Source organism: Pseudophryne corroboree, chromosome 2 (genome assembly GCF_028390025.1).
Source record: "Pseudophryne corroboree isolate aPseCor3 chromosome 2, aPseCor3.hap2, whole genome shotgun sequence".
Taxonomy (NCBI): Eukaryota; Metazoa; Chordata; class Amphibia; order Anura; family Myobatrachidae; genus Pseudophryne; species Pseudophryne corroboree.
The window spans coordinates 886,478,265-886,495,621 of record NC_086445.1 but is presented as its reverse complement, the minus strand read 5'-3'; the positions used below and the strand labels follow the sequence as shown (position 1 = coordinate 886,495,621).

General features: G+C 46.7%; 1 protein-coding gene and 1 long non-coding RNA gene across 2 annotated transcripts in view; one reads left to right on the top strand and one right to left on the bottom strand.

Annotated features, from left to right (window-relative positions):
- The window catches only part of SLC13A5 (solute carrier family 13 member 5), a 223,572-nt gene that overhangs the window by 58,499 nt on the left and 147,716 nt on the right, over positions 1 to 17,357 (bottom strand). Inside the window, exon 4 of the mRNA XM_063955993.1 lies at positions 7,793 to 8,004. Coding sequence (XP_063812063.1) covers positions 7,793 to 8,004 — 212 coding nt within the window. The remainder of the gene's footprint in view (positions 1 to 7,792; positions 8,005 to 17,357) is intronic.
- The window catches only part of LOC135049959 (uncharacterized), a 60,429-nt gene that overhangs the window by 16,766 nt on the left and 26,306 nt on the right, over positions 1 to 17,357 (top strand). The window lies entirely within an intron of this gene.

The window sequence follows — 17,357 nt, the reverse complement described above, 5'->3', positions numbered from 1 at the left end:
ACCCATGTTGGCACCTGAGCTTTGCTGTTATTAGCTTTGCTACTTCTTGGGGAGAAAAACAATGTCACTCACACGTCACACTGATACTGAGTCTGATTCTGAGTCGGACACTACTCCTGTGGCCACTCTCCACTATGGCCGTGGCATTGTACTTACTTTCATATTCTAATGCAGCAATCCACCAAAGTCAGTCACAAATCTGTGTGCCTGAAATGACAAGCTTATCTCACCCACTGTTCTAGCGCATGCAGACCCAACAATCACCATTAGTATGCTTACTTGCACATGCCCCATACATCAGGAACAGGAGTCCCTTCCCCACACACACAGCTATGAGTCACACTGAGTTTTAGATACACGCCAATGACAATCCTGCCAGAAAGAGCAGCTCCGTGCGTCTTGTTACCCACCACAAACCAGAAAAGAGACACTGACATTAGTACAAGTTGATCGCAGCAGGAAATTTTTTAGCAGTTGGGCAAAACCATGTGCACTGCAGGGGGGGGCAGATATAACATTTGCAGAGAGAGTTAGATTTGGGTGGGTTATTTTGTTTCTGTGCAGGGTAAATACTGGCTGCTTTATTTTTACACTGCAATTTAGATTGCAGATTGAACTCACCACACCCAAATCTAACTCTCTCTGCACATGTTATATCTGCCCCACCTGCACTGCACATGGTTTTGCCCAACTGCTAAAAAATTTCCTGCTGCGATCAACTTGGAATTACCCCCAAGATGCGACACAGGCCTACTTTGGACACATCGCGCGGCACAGATGTGCAACATGCTATGGGTTTCAGGCGCATGTGCAGTCAGCTCTAAAACGGGAGCTGCTTCCATTTTCACAGAATCACCCCATCTATATTCATAAGTATCGCTTAGAAGTAAAACAAGGTACTGTGCTTTCCTGCACAGAATGACTTACGTTCAGTTAATAGAAACAGTTTACAAAAAGCACTGGATGCAGACTGCACAGCGCCGGAACACTTAGACAGTCAGGCGTAAAATCTGAATAGGCGCACTGTACAAAACTGAAGGCCAACATGGTGATGCACTGTGCGGTGATTAACATTGCTGCCTCCCAGCACTGGGGTCATGGGTTCAATCCCAATCAGTGCCCTATCTGCAGAGGTGTTAACTTCTGCTGGGAATTGAAACTCATGGCATATGGACGTCCATTAAGTGAGGACATACTGTATCTGCAGCGCTATATTTTGCAACAATCCTGCTATGTAGACGAGCAGTGGTAACAGTGCTCCCCCCTGATTTTTTCCTGTGCAGGACACTGCGGCCAGCGGGTGAGACAGCGGGATAGTCCCAGAAAGTCGGGACTGTCCTGCTGGAAGCGGGACAGTTGGGAGGTTTGCAGTTGTATGTTATCTCATCTTACTAAGTCTATGTAAGTTATCCATATGTGAAAACTTTAGTAGTTCAAAAGATCAAAAGTCCATAACTGAATGCCAAATCTCACGTTAACTTGTAGGAGGAAATGTAAGTGAATATTTACATAAAGTAGTTAAATAAAGTAATTTTTGACCGTTTATAACAGAAACAAATGGAGATGCCTGTACCTTATTTAATGTGCTTCTTATGTGAGCATAAACTCTTTCTAAAAGCAATATAAAACTTCTGAAACTGAGAAAGAATAAACATTTTAGTTAAACTATGGTTTTCTTCCACTATCAGCATTTTCCCCCCAGTTTTGCTAATTTGTGACTTTTCAGGTTTGCTTAGGTACATTTCAGCTGGTGATGAGACCTAGCTATATAGATTACAAGCTGATATCTACGTAATTAGTACAAAAATATGCCTGTATTCAAAGCTTTTCTTTTCACATCAACATTGATATTGCAATAATGGTAAATATAGGCAAGTTGTAGCAAGTTGAGCATTATACCCCTTTCACACCGCAGCTTGTACCCGGTAATTTGCCGTTTTTACTGGCTTCCTAAATGGTTCGAGCTGCGATGTGAAAGGGTCACCTTCAATTTACCGTTTACAAAATACCGGTATTTTGAAACGGTAAAAAAGCAGGGTCCTACCCGTTTCAGACCCGTTTAATTGTGCAGTGTGAAAGGGTCTGAAACGGTATTTGCAAGCCCCAGAAGGTGATAGGCTGTCTCCATGTGTGATCTCACCAGGCAGAAGCAGGAAATAAACATTTAAAATGACAACCACTGTTTTGTATGGGTGAAACGGGTTCAGTGTGAAAGGTACCAAAACGGTAATGAAATGGTAATATACTGGTTACAACATGCGATGTGAAGGGGGTTTAACTGCTCAGACCCGTTTTAAGAACCGTTTAAAGAACCGTTTCAAAAGCAGGTTTTGCGATGTGAAAGCAGCATTAGTCACACATACAGGTCCACACCATAGCAACTAATAAACAATTAGCTTTGATCAGTTTATTGCCAAGTACAGTAGATAAATGAAAGTAATATCCCTCTCACATCGCACAAATAACCCGGTATCGACACGGCATATTGCCGTGTCGACACGGGTCAGTGTGCGATGTGAAAGCACTTTGCGAGAATTAGCGGGTCGTCTGACCCGGTAATTCAACCCGGTATAAAAGAAGGATTATACCCGGCTTGAATACCGGGTCAGGTGCAGTGTGAATGGGAGCCGCGTCGATGCGACACGGTCCCCATTCACAGCATAGGGAAAGGCGGCGCAGGAGATGAGCTCATCTCCCAGCGCCGCCTCCACCCCGCCCCTGCTGCGCCCCCCCCCCCCCCCCCCCCCCGCTGCAATGGCAACCGACCCGGTATATTGCCGGGTCGGAAAGCCAGCAAAGGAGAGCAAATGCCGGATCCCACCCGGTAAGGACACGTTTCTCTTCCCGGGTGGGATCCGGCATTTGCGATCTGAAAGCGGTATAAGCCTCTGATTGCTATAGGATACTGCATTATGAGCTTCTGATTGCTATAGGATACGGCATTATGAGCTTCTGATTGCTATAGGATACTGCATTATGAGCTTCTGATTGCAATAGGATACGGCATTATGAGCTTCTGATTGCTATAGGATACGGCATTATGAGCTTCTGATTGCTATAGGATACGGCATTATGAGCTTCTGATTGCTATAGGATACGGCATTATGAGCTTCTGATTGCTATAGGATACGGCATTATGAGCTTCTGATTGCTATAGGATACAGCATTATGAGCTTCTGATTGCTGTAGGACACTGCATTATGTCAGGAATGTATGGGCTCAGTATATTTTCAGGATCCCAGCTGTTGGGATCCTGGCAGCCAAAATACAGACGCCGGATTCCTAACACCCATCAGAACACCGACGCTGGGATACCGACAGCCGAGATGCCAACAGCCGGGATCCCGAAGGTAAGTATAGATGGGAGGGTTAGAATTTGGCTGCGGGGGCAGGGAGATTGTTTAGGTTTAGGCACCACCGGCAGGTTAGGCTGCAGGGAATTGTGGAGTGGGGCGGGGGGTTAGGGTTAGACACCACCGCGGAGTAGGTTAGGTTTAGGCACTAAGGTGGGAGGTTGGGGTTGGGGTTAGGCTGCGGTAAGGGAAGGTTAGGGTTAAAGGGGTGGGGGCAGGGGTGTATCTAGGGGTCTGAGCGCCCCTGGCAAAGTAAGGAACTGGCGCCCACTACCTCCCGCACCCAGGGACACAGCGGGGGGTTTACAGATAGGCTGAGGTCAGGGACACTGAGGGAGAATTACAGGGAGGGTGCGGGTAGGGATAATGAGATGGAGGGCTTACAGGGAGGCTGAGGTCAGGGACACTGAGGTGCAAGTACAGGGAGGGTGTGGGCAGGGACACTGAGGGGGATTTACAGGAGTGTGCGGGCAGGGACACTGAGGGGGAATTACGGGGAGGGTACAGGCAGTGACACTGAGGTGGAATTACAGGAGGGTGTGGGCAGGGACACTGAGGAGGGAGTGACAGGAAGACGGAGGTCAGGGGCACTAAGGCAGAATTACAGGGTGGGTTTGGGTAGGGGAAACGAGAGGGAGGAACTACAGGGAGGCTGAGGTCAAGGACACTGAGGGGCAATTACAGAGAGGATGCGGGAAGGGACACTGAGGAGGAATTACAAGGAGGGTGCGGGCAGGGACACTGACATGGAATTATGGGGAGGGTGCAGGCAGGGACACTGACATGGAATTATGGGGAGGGTGCAGGCAGGGACACTGAGGAGCAGTGCCGTAACTAGACATTTTAGCGCTGTGTGCAAGAAACAGCCTCAGCGCCCCCCCCCCATATTTAAAATAGGGCCAGTGCGCACTGTAGGTGTGCGCCAAAACTATAGGGGTGTGGCTTTATGTGTTAGGGGTGTGGCAACAAAATAATCCCAATTCATATTACGCTGCACAGTGTCCTCCATTAATCAAATGATGCCACTTACACACATTATGCCAGGTGGAGCCCCATTTTACACATAACTCCAGGTAGAGCCCCTATTACACATTACGGCAGGCAGAGCTCCCTTTTACACGTTACAGCAAGCAGAGCTCCCTTTTACACATTACGCAGACAGAGCTCCCTTTTACACGTTACAGCAGTCCAATGTACTGTGGGCCGAGAACACTCGGCACACACCTAGCTACGGCCCTGTACAAAAATCATGAGAACTTGAAGGTAGGCAATGTCTGCTCTCCAGCTATGGTGGAACCACAAGTCCAAGCATGCTCTATCATGTAATGGCTGTCAGGGCATGATAGGACTTGTGGTTCCACAGCATCAGGACCCAGGCACTTCTCTCCTCTCCTCTCACTTTCTAAGGGCTGGCATGAAGAGTCCCTAGCACTTGCTGCTGTTCTGCTCACCCAGTTGTAGTTGTGTGGCTGCTGCATGATCCTGATCTCATGGGACACTGTCAATCCGTTGCCCGGAGACCAGGCCGCTCACTGACAAGCACAGACTGGGGCAGAGGGGCTGCTTAGGTGCAGTCCAGGAGCTCGCTGGCCGCTCACTGCTGCTGTGTGTGGTTGTAGATATAGAGATATTCAGCTGGCATGTCCCCGGGGAGTACAGGTCTACAGGAGTGCAGAAGATCGTCACTGTAACCTCCAGGCAGGAGGGGGAGGACATGACTGCCGGGTTGCCGTTGTATGCACTGCATTGTAACTCTGGTAAATCGGGCACTACAGCAACCCGCAGCTCACTTTACCCTACGGTGGTGGTGACGGCGGCGGAGGGGATTGGGCAGTATTGCCGATGCTCATTATAACCTCTGGTGGATGGGGGGGGAGAGTGGTCTGGCTGTACTGTAAGCTCATGTTTCCGAGGGTGGGGGCAGGGCTTTAATTACTGCAGGCTCACATTGCATTGCGGAACTACAGGTGTTACCAGTGGTACTGTGCCCATAGTGCATGTGCGCTGTGTGCCAGGTACCGCTGGCACACACCTAGTTACGGCCCTGCTGAGGAGGAATTATGAGGAGGGTGCGGGCAGGGGCACTGAGATGGAATTACGGTGAGGGTGCCAGCAGGGACACTGAGGAGAAATTACTGTTAGGGTGCTGGTAGGGACACTGAGAGGGAATTATGGGAAGGGTGCGGACAGGGACACTGAGAGGGAATTACAGGAGTGTATGGGCAGGGTCACTGAGAGGGAATTACAGGAGTGTATGGGCAGGGTCACTAAGAGGGAATTACAGGAGTGTATGGGCAGGGTCACTGAGGCGGCAGTTACAGGGATGGTGCGGGCAGTGACACTAAGGGGGAATTACAAGGAGGGTGTGGACAGGGGCACTGAGGGGATATATGCACACATACATACAGTTAAAAACCCCTCTAGCTGTGATTGCAATACATACAATAAGGTGTGCTGGGACTTGTAGTCTCAACACAGCTGGACAGGCAGTCACTGGTTTAGATACCTCTCCATACAGAGCTCTTTGTAAGCTGTGATCCAGACTGCCAGGATAGACCATGCAGTGCAGCTACGGTACCGCAGAAAATGTGCAGGTATGGTCATGCTGCACTGCTGACTGGTGCTGATCGTAGTTGGTGGTGTTTGGTGACAGACCGCTTGGGACCAATGAGAAGGGGAGCGGATGAGGAAGAGGAGGTGCCTCGCCCCTCCCCATACCAGAAAGTGCCCCGCTTTCTGGCTATATTCACCATCATTGTGACTGTAGTCACAGAGAGTGTCAGAGTGTAATACGCTTCTGAGAGTCCGGCAGTGGATGAGCACTGCCAAGGGTTGTACTCAGTGAGAACTGCTATGTCATTCTACCCCCTGGCGCGGGTGGCACTGCCAGGCGGCGCCCCCCTCTTGGCCGGCGCCCCTGGCAAGTGCCATCCTGGCCAATAGGAAGATACACCCCTGGGTGGGGGGGTGGGAATAGAATACTTATGTCAGGATCATAAACAGCGGGATGCCGGCGTCTGTATTCTGACTGCTGGCATCGCATCCGCCAGGATCACATACCGATCCCGTGTTCTCATTTCAGGGCCTATTCATCAATGAATATTTGCAGAATACGTATCTCCCAAAAATACCTTTAGTCATGGGGTTTCTGCGATCTTGAGTATCCCAGAATTTATATACAGGGGCCACTGCAGATATGTGCCATTTTTCGATCACAAAAGCAGCCCCTATCGTTTTCTCTGGGGGCTGCATTATTGTCGAATTTACTAAGCCCGCTTTTAGGAGTTTGACCCCAGAAACTAACGCCATCTTCAGATGGTGTTAGTCACTGTTGCCTATGGGCTACTCTTCGCAGAAATTACCTGATGAGGGTACTGTAGAATCCTTCCCCGACAATGGCTGCCACAAATACATGGTCAGCGCTTCTCTCCCAACATATTGCAGGGACCGGCCTGACCCTGCATGTGTATTTTAATTCAAATCTTTGGCAAATCTTTATTTTTTTATTGCTGTAAATAGCAGCGATAAGAAATTATAATTATCGGACTTGATAATTAATAGGTATGGCTCATTAGGTTGACCCTAATTAGGTTAATAGTCAATAGGTCGACCGCATATGGTCAACATGGTCAAAAGGTCATCAGAGTCATTAGATTGACAGGTAACAGGTAGACAATGGAATAGATTGACAGGTACAAATGGTCGATACATGAAGAGGTCGACATGGAAAATGATCGACACAAAAAAAGGTCGCCACATCATTTTTAAGTTTTTTTTGCTGTCAGAGCACAGGGAACTCTAATTAGGGTACCACGTCCCCTTGCGCCATGCTGTGGGCAAGGTGCCTCACTCAGCTACCGCTGCGCTTGGCATAGGTTACTATTCCTAATCGTAGTCCACGTGGATGGGAAAGTATGAAATAGTTGAAAAAAATGCAAAACCCCCTTAAAAACGTGCGTCGACTATTGTCATGTTGAGAATATGAACCTGTCAACCTTTTGTACCTGTCGACCATAAGCACTATCGACCTTTTACCTGTCGAGCTGTTGACCTAATACATGATGACCATTAGTGGTCGACCTATTGACCGTCAACCTTTTTACTGTCGACCTATAGACCAGATACCATAATTAATAAAAATGCCTCTGCATTGGGCCCTTTACCAGTATTTAAAATGGACACTTCCTTCTTTAGGGCCGGGAGAGTCTACCCTTCTTTGTGGATCAAGATATTTGGCAACAGGTGTATTAATTACTGACACAGTCCAAGTAATTTATTAATCTGCTTCCTAAATGACTCACAATGTATATACTTGATGACCAGAGTTAAGAACACCTGGCTTACAAATTACATTGCTCACTTTGTATTGTTCATTCCGGTTCAGATCAAGGATAAAATTGCATGTGTGCAGTCAATATGAAAACAAATATTTTTCTTACTCTGCATGTCAATCATGCTGATAGCATTCTTTTCATCCAGTTGCAATGCTGGGTTTGTCTGTCCATCAGAATCCAAGATGGAAGGTTCTTGCTCCGTGTTACTTAGCTGACCCAAGACCGCTTGCACAATAGGAACCATCATGGCTGTAGTTGCAGTGTTGCTTATCCACATAGACAGGAAGGCTGTGACTCCCATGAACCCCAACATTAGTCTAGTGACAATTTAAAGAAAACAAAAATGCTGTTGGAAAAATTCTGAGTTTATTTTACACTACAATAATCAGTCAACTTGCAGTTATTGTAATATGTTATTAACACGCTAGGGATAAAGCAATTAGTCAGTTCCTACAGTCACCACATGTTTCAAAATGTTCACCGTGGTAATTAGTTTGACAGTGTACTTGGGGCCTAATTCAGACCTGATCACTGCTGTACATTTTTGCAGAGGTCTGCGATCAGATAGACGACGCCTACACAGACTTAAAACACGCCTCGTGCGTACGGCTTGCAAAAATCTCGGTGATCACCAGTCAGCTGCAAATCCGTTCGCAGCTCACTCACCATCTAATGATTTTTCCAGTCTATGCAGTCTGTGTATAACCCAGGACTTACTCCTACAGTGTGATACCTACAGGCTGATCGGGTCCGGAACTGGCGTCACACACACGCCCTGAAAACGTTCGGGTACGCCTGCGTTTTTCCTGACACTCCCAGAAAACGTCCAGTTACCACCCACAAACGTCCTCTTCCTGTCAATCACCTTGCGTACGCCTAGCAATTTAAATTTTCACACCATTTTGTTGCTGTTTGGTGTCGCGCCTGTGCATTGCGGTGCATACTGATGCACAGTCATTCGATAATTGGCCGCTGTGCGATTTCACACATCAGCGATCAGGTCTTTATGCCGGTGGTCATGATCATATGGACAATCTTTGCCTCTATAGGGCTGGTGCTTATGTTCGATGGTGCATCTTTGTATGCACAGCAGAGGATTAGCGCCACAGCTTCTGAATGTCTCAGTAGTAAGCCTATCGGCTGCGGAATTATCATAAAGGCACAGTTGTTCTGCGCGAAAAGGTGCAGCTGTAATAGCGTTCACCTCTGAATCAGTATGTCAATATTTGTATCATGGTCTTGTAAATAAACTTAAACTACATTAAGGGGCCCGATACACCGTTGCAAATAAGTACATCGAATGTTGCTATTTTTAGCACTACACAACTATGGCAACTCGGAGTTGTACACATCTCAGTCCCAACACCGCTTGTGCTTGAAGGGGCGTTATTGGGCAGCAATGGGATGTTCATATGTAGACCAAGCTTAGTAAGGGCTATATCAACATGCATATGCATAGGAGCACTATGGTCACATACAGTTAATGCGTACAATGCACCAGTTTCCGGAAGCTAGATCAATAGTCAATATGTTGACACCATATGGTCGACATGCATTAGGGCAGCAGGTTCAAAAGGTCAGTATGGTCAAATGGTCGACATGTAAAAGGTTGACGTGTTAAAAAGGTCGACATGACAATGGTCGACACACAGTCAATGCATGTTTTCTTGTTTTTTCCATGTGTTTTCAACTTTTACTTGATTTACTATCAACATAGACTACAGAGCGAAGCAATGTGCCTGAAGCGTGGTGAGCTAAGCGAGCACGCGTGGGTACACGTTTCCACTAATTTGGCTCACATGTGGTTAAACATAAAAAGTGACACATAAATAAAGAGTGTCAATTATTTTTTGACAATTTCCATGTCAACCTTTTGTACCCGTTGACCTTTTCCATGTCAACCTTTTCACCCTGGCGACCTAATGCATGTCGACCAAACGGTGTCGACCTATTGACTGTCAACCTATTCATTGTCAATCTTTTAATCCACATCCCAATGCACCATACGGGTGTACTTTTGGTATCATCCATGCAATGCAAGTGTAATTGCACCCATTTGCATGCAACTCTGAATTGGCCGATAAATGATAAATTAGTAAGTCTACACCTAACTATTATATATATCAGTCATAGTCAGAAATAGGTATAAAACCATTCAGAGGTTTAGGCGCAGAGCTGTTAATGTTAGCCTACAGGGAACCGTGTAAAATTATTGATTAAGAAACAGGTGTGGTCTTCAGAGTTTTTCTGCTCCTTCCTTCTCTCCCCTTCCTCCATACTTGCCTACCTGACCCTCTCCATGAGGGAGAAAATGCTCTGTTCCTGGACTTTCCTGGTAATGTATGATTGCCATCACCTGTGATGAAACGCCTTTCTTATCGATTAACTAGCTCACCACAGGTGATGGCAATCATACATTACCATTACTTCCTCTTGCTCACTAAATGAAGGTATGATAGCAAAGTAAATTACTTCTGCTTCAATATGGGCCTGCAGCAGATATAGGTGACTGGTGGCAAGGTCTAAACTTAAAATACAAAAAGAACAATGGTGGTGCTTTAAACTCTCTGTGTAACTTGTGTTTCTAATAGGCACTGCCACTGAATGTACATTAAGGGCTGTATCCAATTTGCTGCTGTAAAGTATCACGTCTAACTGTCTCGCTCGGGGCTATCCAATTAGCCCTGATAAGCCGGCACAACGGGGGTCATTCCGAGTTGTTCGCTTGTTGCCGATTTCGCTATGCTGCTATTTGTTGGTAATTGCGCATGCGCAAGGCACGCAGGGCGCATGCGCTTAGTTATTTAACTAAAAACTTAGCAGTTTTGCTGTGGATCCTGCGGCGCTTTTCAGTCGCACTGCTGATCGGTGAATGATTGACAGGAAAGGGGCGTTTCTGGGTAGTAACTGAGCGTTTTCCGTGAGTGTGCTAAAAAACGCAGGCGTGTCAGGGAAAAATACGGGAGTGTCTGGAGAAACGGGGGAGTGGCTGGCCGAACGCAGGGCGTGTTTGTGACGTCAAACCAGGAACTAAACGGACTGAGCTGATTGCAATCTGTGAGTAGGGTGGAGCTGCTCAGAAACTGCAAAGAATTATTTAGTAGCAGTTCTGGTAATCTTTCGGTCGCTATTCTGCTAAGCTAAGATACACTCCCAGAGGGCGGCGGCCTAGCGTGTGCAATGCTGCTAAAAGCAGCTAGCGAGCAAACAACTCGGAATGAGGGCCAACGTGCGGTTTATCAGGGATTTGGTTTCACCTGCCTCACTGAACCTGTGTGTTTTCGGGAGAATAAGTATTTTCTGCAGTGGGGTACACTGGTATTCCACAGGGAATAACATCGGGGTGTAGAGTTGGATCTTGATCTGAGGCACCAACAGGCTAAAGCTTTGACTGCTCCCAGGATGCACTGCACCGCCTCCTCTATAGCCCCCCCTCCAGGCACTGGAGCTCATTTTGTAAGTTTTAGCCTGCAGTGCAGGTCACTAACAGGTGGGGCTGCGTTAGGCAGCCCTAATAAGAGCTTTTTAAGAAGAAAGAAGACTTCAAGGGCCGCAGCACAGGCACGAGATGCTGTGTATGTCATGCTGACATTCTGTGCTGCGGCTCCATCACCTCCCACAGCGGCACTGCATACTCCCGTGCCCTGGTTGCCGGGTACTTGCAGCGGAGGCGCTCCAGTCATCAGTCACACATCACCGCTGCTGCTCTCCTGGAACGTGTGGCCGCACTTCAGGGAGGAGGTAAGAGGATCCCCCAGGTGGGATCCGCCAAAATCGCAATCCAGTCGCGGTCCCAGGAGATGGGCCGCGCATCTGTCGTGGACACTGTGGCCGTGCAAGGACCCCACTATATCCACCAGGGCAGGGAGCACAGGTCGGATTTACTAAAATCCATTTATTATAGGCTCCATAGTACCCAATGGTGAAGTCCAGCAGAGGGGATAAGGCACTGACCTGTAGCCCCTCCCCCAGCTCCAGGCGCCAACTACAGCAGGTGTTTCCACCCTGGAGCTGCATCTCTCTCTCTTTCCTTCACTCCCTGTCAGCGTTTGGCGCCATTCCAGAGCTGCGCTGATCCTGGGACTGCTGTGTCTCCTCTGTAAAGCTGCCTGTCTCATCAGCACTGTGCATTTACAGGACACTTAAGTATTCTCTACATGTTGTTTAGACAGCGTTAGTTAAGAACAAGTGCACTTCTATATGAATATTTAGTACAAGTATTCTGTGATGTACATCCAGTGGTTATTGTGCATTGTTATATCTGTATACATACATATCTATATGTAGTATTATTAGTGCAGTTTTATTGTTTATATGTCATAATTTCTGCATTGTACCTGTGACTGTGTGTGCTTGTAGCTGCTGTGTGGTTTCTATACTGTGTATCACACATATTGCTATCACTATATTATGTACCCTGGGGGGCTAAGGGGGTAATTCCAAGTTGATCGCAGCAGGAACTTTGTTAGCAGTTGGGCAAAACCATGTGCACTGCAGGGGAGGCAGATATAACATGTGCAGAGAGAGTTAGATTTGGGTGGGTTATTTTGTTTCTGTGCAGGGTAAATACTGGCTGCTTTATTTTTACACTACAATTTAGATTGCAGATTGAACACACCACACCCAAATCTCTCTCTGCACATGTTATATCTGCCTGCCCTGCAGTGCACATGGTTTTGCCTAACTGCAAACAAAATTGCTGCTGCGATCAACTCAGAATTAGGCCCTAAGTACGTCAGGGTCTCATACTCCATATAGTGTTCCACAGGATATACTGTTTTGTATTTTTCACTGTGTGTTTCAGTCCTCTGTTTGTGCTCTGTATTTACTGTCACATAACACAGGGTTTTTTTGTCAGGTATTGTGTTTGTCTGGCTATATTGTACTGTTACGCCCTAAGGCTACATTCCCAATAATGTCTGCTACACAGGGCGGGAACTCCACAGCCGCTCCTGCATCATGCACTGCTAACGCCATGGATTTACCTGAGGAAAAGATTTCAGCTGAGAGTTCAGGTACTGGGTGCCCTGCACGTTCCAGTCAGCCCACAGCACCTGTGGCAAATCAGGATCCACTTTGGGCCACATTTTCAAATATTCTAACTACGCTTGTAGCATGACTTACGCCCCCTATGGTACCTGCTGTGCCATTGCAGCCACATATTGTCCCTGTAGTTAATCCACCATGGGCAGATACTCTGTCAACCCAGTTACAGCAATTAAGTCAGTCCTTAGTAAAACAAAAACCTGTCTCTCGCTCTGCTGGGACCAAAAGGTCATCTAAGCGGGCCATTTCTTCCTCACAATCCACTAATATTTCGGATGATTCGTCCAATGAGGATGGGGATTATATTGTTCCGTCAGATACTGATACAGTTGTTTCTGATGAGGAATCTACAACTCAAGTTGATGTTCCTGAACTAGTGGAGGCTATCAAGCTGATTCTCCAGATTGATGATGAGATTGAACCTCCTGCTATGTCTGAGAAACCTGATAAGTTTAAACATCAGAAGGTTGCTAAAGTAGTTTGACCTCATTCTGACCTCTTAATTAACATATGTCAGCAGTCCTGGTCGTATCCAGGAAAGAAATTTTCCCTGTCTAAAAGAATGTTTACTCGCTATCCTATCCCTGAGGAGCTGAATAACAAGTGGGAAATTCCACCGCCAGTGGACTCTCATGTCGCCCGTCTAGTGGTGTCTTCTATTCTGCCTTTCACCACTGTCACTTCACTGAAGGAACTGACGGATAACCGTGTGGAGGGATGCCTGAAGTCTCTACACACTTACTGGTGCTGTACATAGACCCACTATGGCAGCATCGTGGTCTGCAAAATCTATTGAAGCATGAGTTCAGGCAGTCGAGGATGAGCTACCGCTGATTTTTTCTGACACTGCCAGACAATATCTGTCGTATATTACCACAGATTCTCACTATATGCAGGAGGCGGCCTCTGATGCAGGTGTAATGGCGGCCAAGGTATCTACTACGTCTATCCTGGCTAGACGGATTTTGTGGTTACGGTCCTGGAAAGCGGACCTGGACTCCTTGGAAGTGCTCCCTTTCAAGGGGGACTTTCTATTTGTGGAGGTTCTAAAGAAGATCGTGATTGACTTGGCAACAGCCAAGACTGCATTTCTCCCGAGTACTAATCCATCTGCTCCGAAGGCTAAGAGTACCACTTTTCGTTCCTTTCGACCTCCAGGAAAAGCAAAGGGTCAAGCGTATCCGAGACAAGCTCGTACTTCCAAAACCACCAAACCCAAGTCTAAGCAATCTTGAGCCGCCCGTCAGACTGCTTCCAAACAGGACAAGCCTGCGGCATGACCGCACGGGCCTCCCCCTGGGGGACCCCAGGGTGGGAGGCCGACTTCTGCAGTTCGCCCAGGCTTGGTTAAAGTCCACTTCAGACGCCTGGGTGCGGGAATTCGTCTCTCACGGGTATGCAATCTCTTTCAAGAGACGCCCTCCTCACCAGTTCTATTCGACGGTTATCCCTTTGGATCCGCTGAAAGCACAGACTTTACACTTTGTTGTACAATCTCTCCTGGATACTATTCGACCCCGTTTCTAGTCCCGAAACCAAATGGGTCCTCCCGGCCTATACTCAACCTCAAATCTTTGAACAAATTTGTGAGGGTATCCAAATTCCATATGGAAACTCTGCACTCTATTGTACTGGCTATGGAGCCCAAGGATTATATGGTATCCCTGGACATACAAGATGCTTACCTGCACATACCTATTGCCATGTCACATCAGCGATATCTTCAGTTGGCTATTGGCAACCTATATTATCAATTCCAGGCTAAGCCTTTCGGACTGACCACGGCTCCTCGGATCTTCACCAAGGTCATGGCAGTCATGACGGCTCTTCTCTGCCGTCAGTGTGTCAAGATCATGCCGTATCTGGATGACTTGCTGATCCTGGCGAACTCCCCTCAGTCATCTGGAACTGACGGTCCAATTCCTACAAGCCCACGGGTGGCTCATCAGCTGGAAGAAGTCCTCGCTGATCCCTGCTCAGAGCATGGTGCACCTGGGGGCATCGTTGGACACACAGACTGTTCTTGTCTCCAGAGAAGGTCCTGAAACTTCAGGACAGGATCAGATACTTCCTCTCTCGCCAGAGAGTGTCAATACACTCAGCGATGCAAGTACTAAGCCTCATGGTGTCGGCGTTCAACATGGTAGAGTATGCTTAATTTCATTCCCGCCCTCTACAGCTGTTAAATCTTTCCAAGTGGAACGGCTTACCTCACCGGATCAGGTCTCAAATGATCTCCTTGACTCGGAAGTTCGTCTGTCACTAAGCTGGTGGCTACAGGACCAACAGTTGAACAGGGGCCGTCCCTTCTGGAACTCCAACTGGGTCCTCCTGACAACGGACACCAGTCTGTGAGGTTGGGGCGCGGTGATGGAGCAACACTCTCTCCAGGGTCAGTGGACCAGGGAGGAATCTCTCCTCCTGATAAACATTCTGGAATTGCGGGCAGTGTTCAATGCATTGACACTGGCTCTGCCTCTGGTTCAGAACAGGCCTGTTCAAGTACAATCAGACAACGCCACCATGGTGGCATACATAAATCATCAAGGCGGCACTCGAAGCCGCATGGCAATGATGGAAGTGTCAAAAATCCTTCAATGGGCGGAACTGCCAGCAATATCGGCAGTGTTCATTCCGGGGGTCCTCACCTGGGAAGCGGACTTCCTCAGTCATCAGGACATGCACCCGTAGAGTGGAGTCTTCATCTGGAGGTCTTTCAACTCCTAATAGAAAAGTGGGGCCTACCAGATGTAGACCTGATGGCATCTCGACACAATCACAAAGTTTCAGTCATCAGATCAAGGACAAGGGATCCTCTAACAGCATTCGTGGATGCACTGGCAATTCCATGGAACTTTCGGCTGCCATACGTGTTCCCTCCAGTGTCACTCCTGCCCAGGGTAATACGGAAGTTCAAGCAAGAAGGAGGAATACTACTTTTTTTTTTTTTTAAGTATATTTATTGAGTTTTTTCAAGGCTACAAAGAAAGATACATACATTTGTGCATTCTCGGAAACCGTATAAAGAGGATAATCAACCAAGTCAAAAGATGAGACAGGCAGAACATGATGTCTCTTACTAATAATAATACAATACAATATTCAAAATGGTTCTGCATTAGAGAAGGTTGAGAGTAAAAATGGAGAAAAACAGAGCCGATGAGGCAACCTTCAATCAGATAAGAAAGAAATTACACCTGCACAAATAGCATATAAAGAAAAACAGTAAAATAGAGAGGAAAGCATTTCTGCGACAGGCATATAATAATATGAGGACAAAAATTATAAGAGAATTCACAAATCAGGTCCGGTGAACAAATATAGTAGACAAGTATATTTAAGGGCCAGTGGCAATGCGACGTAGTAAGAACCATTTTGTCGAATCAAATAGAAATGGCACATGTTGATGGGAAGGATCCAAAGATTCTATAAACGGGCTACATTTTTGGTAAAAGCGTATAACATTACTGTCAACATTGGGCAGAGTTGACTGCCGATCTAAGTATAAGGTACGAATAAGGCGTGAACGCAAAGTATCAAGCCTAGGGGGAGATTTGACAATCCAATTAGTAAGAATTCACTTTTTCCCTAAAGTTAGCATAACATGTAGTAATGGGATAAGGTGTTTGTGTTGTGGAGGGATGCCCTAATCCGGGAAAATCAGTCAAAGCATTGCTTTGCAATTTAGCTTTACTTTGAGATGGAATATGGAGTTAATAAACCATAATACTTTGTACCAGAATTTCTTTATTTTAGGGCAGTTCCAAAAACAATGTAGAAACAAAGCATTGGGAGTCCCGCATTTTAGACAGTTCCCCGATTCAGAAGGAACCATATGTTTTCTTTAGCCCGGTGTGATGTAGGCTCTATGCGTAAATTTAACTTGTGTCTCTTGAAGTTGTGTCGACTGGAGCGCTTTGAAAATACTAACAAAATTATCTGTCAATACTTTGTGAAATATGGGAGACTGGTAATCCGTCTCCCAACTCCTAACAATCGAAGCCCATAGCTTTTTTTCAAATCCAGATAAGATGTCCCAATAAAGATAGGAGGTTTTATAAGGGGAAAGCGAAACTAAGGCAACAATTTGTATGAGAGGGTAAACACCAAGGGTCGGGTCAAATGAGGGGGGTAAGGAGAGGACAAAATGTCTTAATTGCAGGTACATAAAAAAGTCTGCACGTGGGACCTGGTGATTGTTAATTAAGTCAGAAAAGGACATTAAGACAACCCCAGGATCAAATACGTCTTTAATTAATGCAAATGCCTTTATGTTGTCAATGGAAGAACCTCGCATTGCCTAGAGCCGCTGGAAAACAGGGGTTGCCACAAAAGGAAATACATTTAGAGTGAGCCGGGTTTCTCTTAAGTGATTTGTTTACAGACCACCATGCCAAATAGGTATCCCAAAAGAGAGGGTTAGTACGGACAGACATAAGAAGAGTAGTTTTAGGGGTGTGTAATAGGGCACGAAGATCATATGGAGCACATAGTGTTTGTTCTAAAGCGAAATTAGAGTAGGTAGAACGAGAGAGTAGCCAGTAAAAAATATATCTAAATGCTACAGCTTTGGTAAAAGCAGATATATCCGGTACAGCTAAACCAGCCACACTTTTGCATAGTT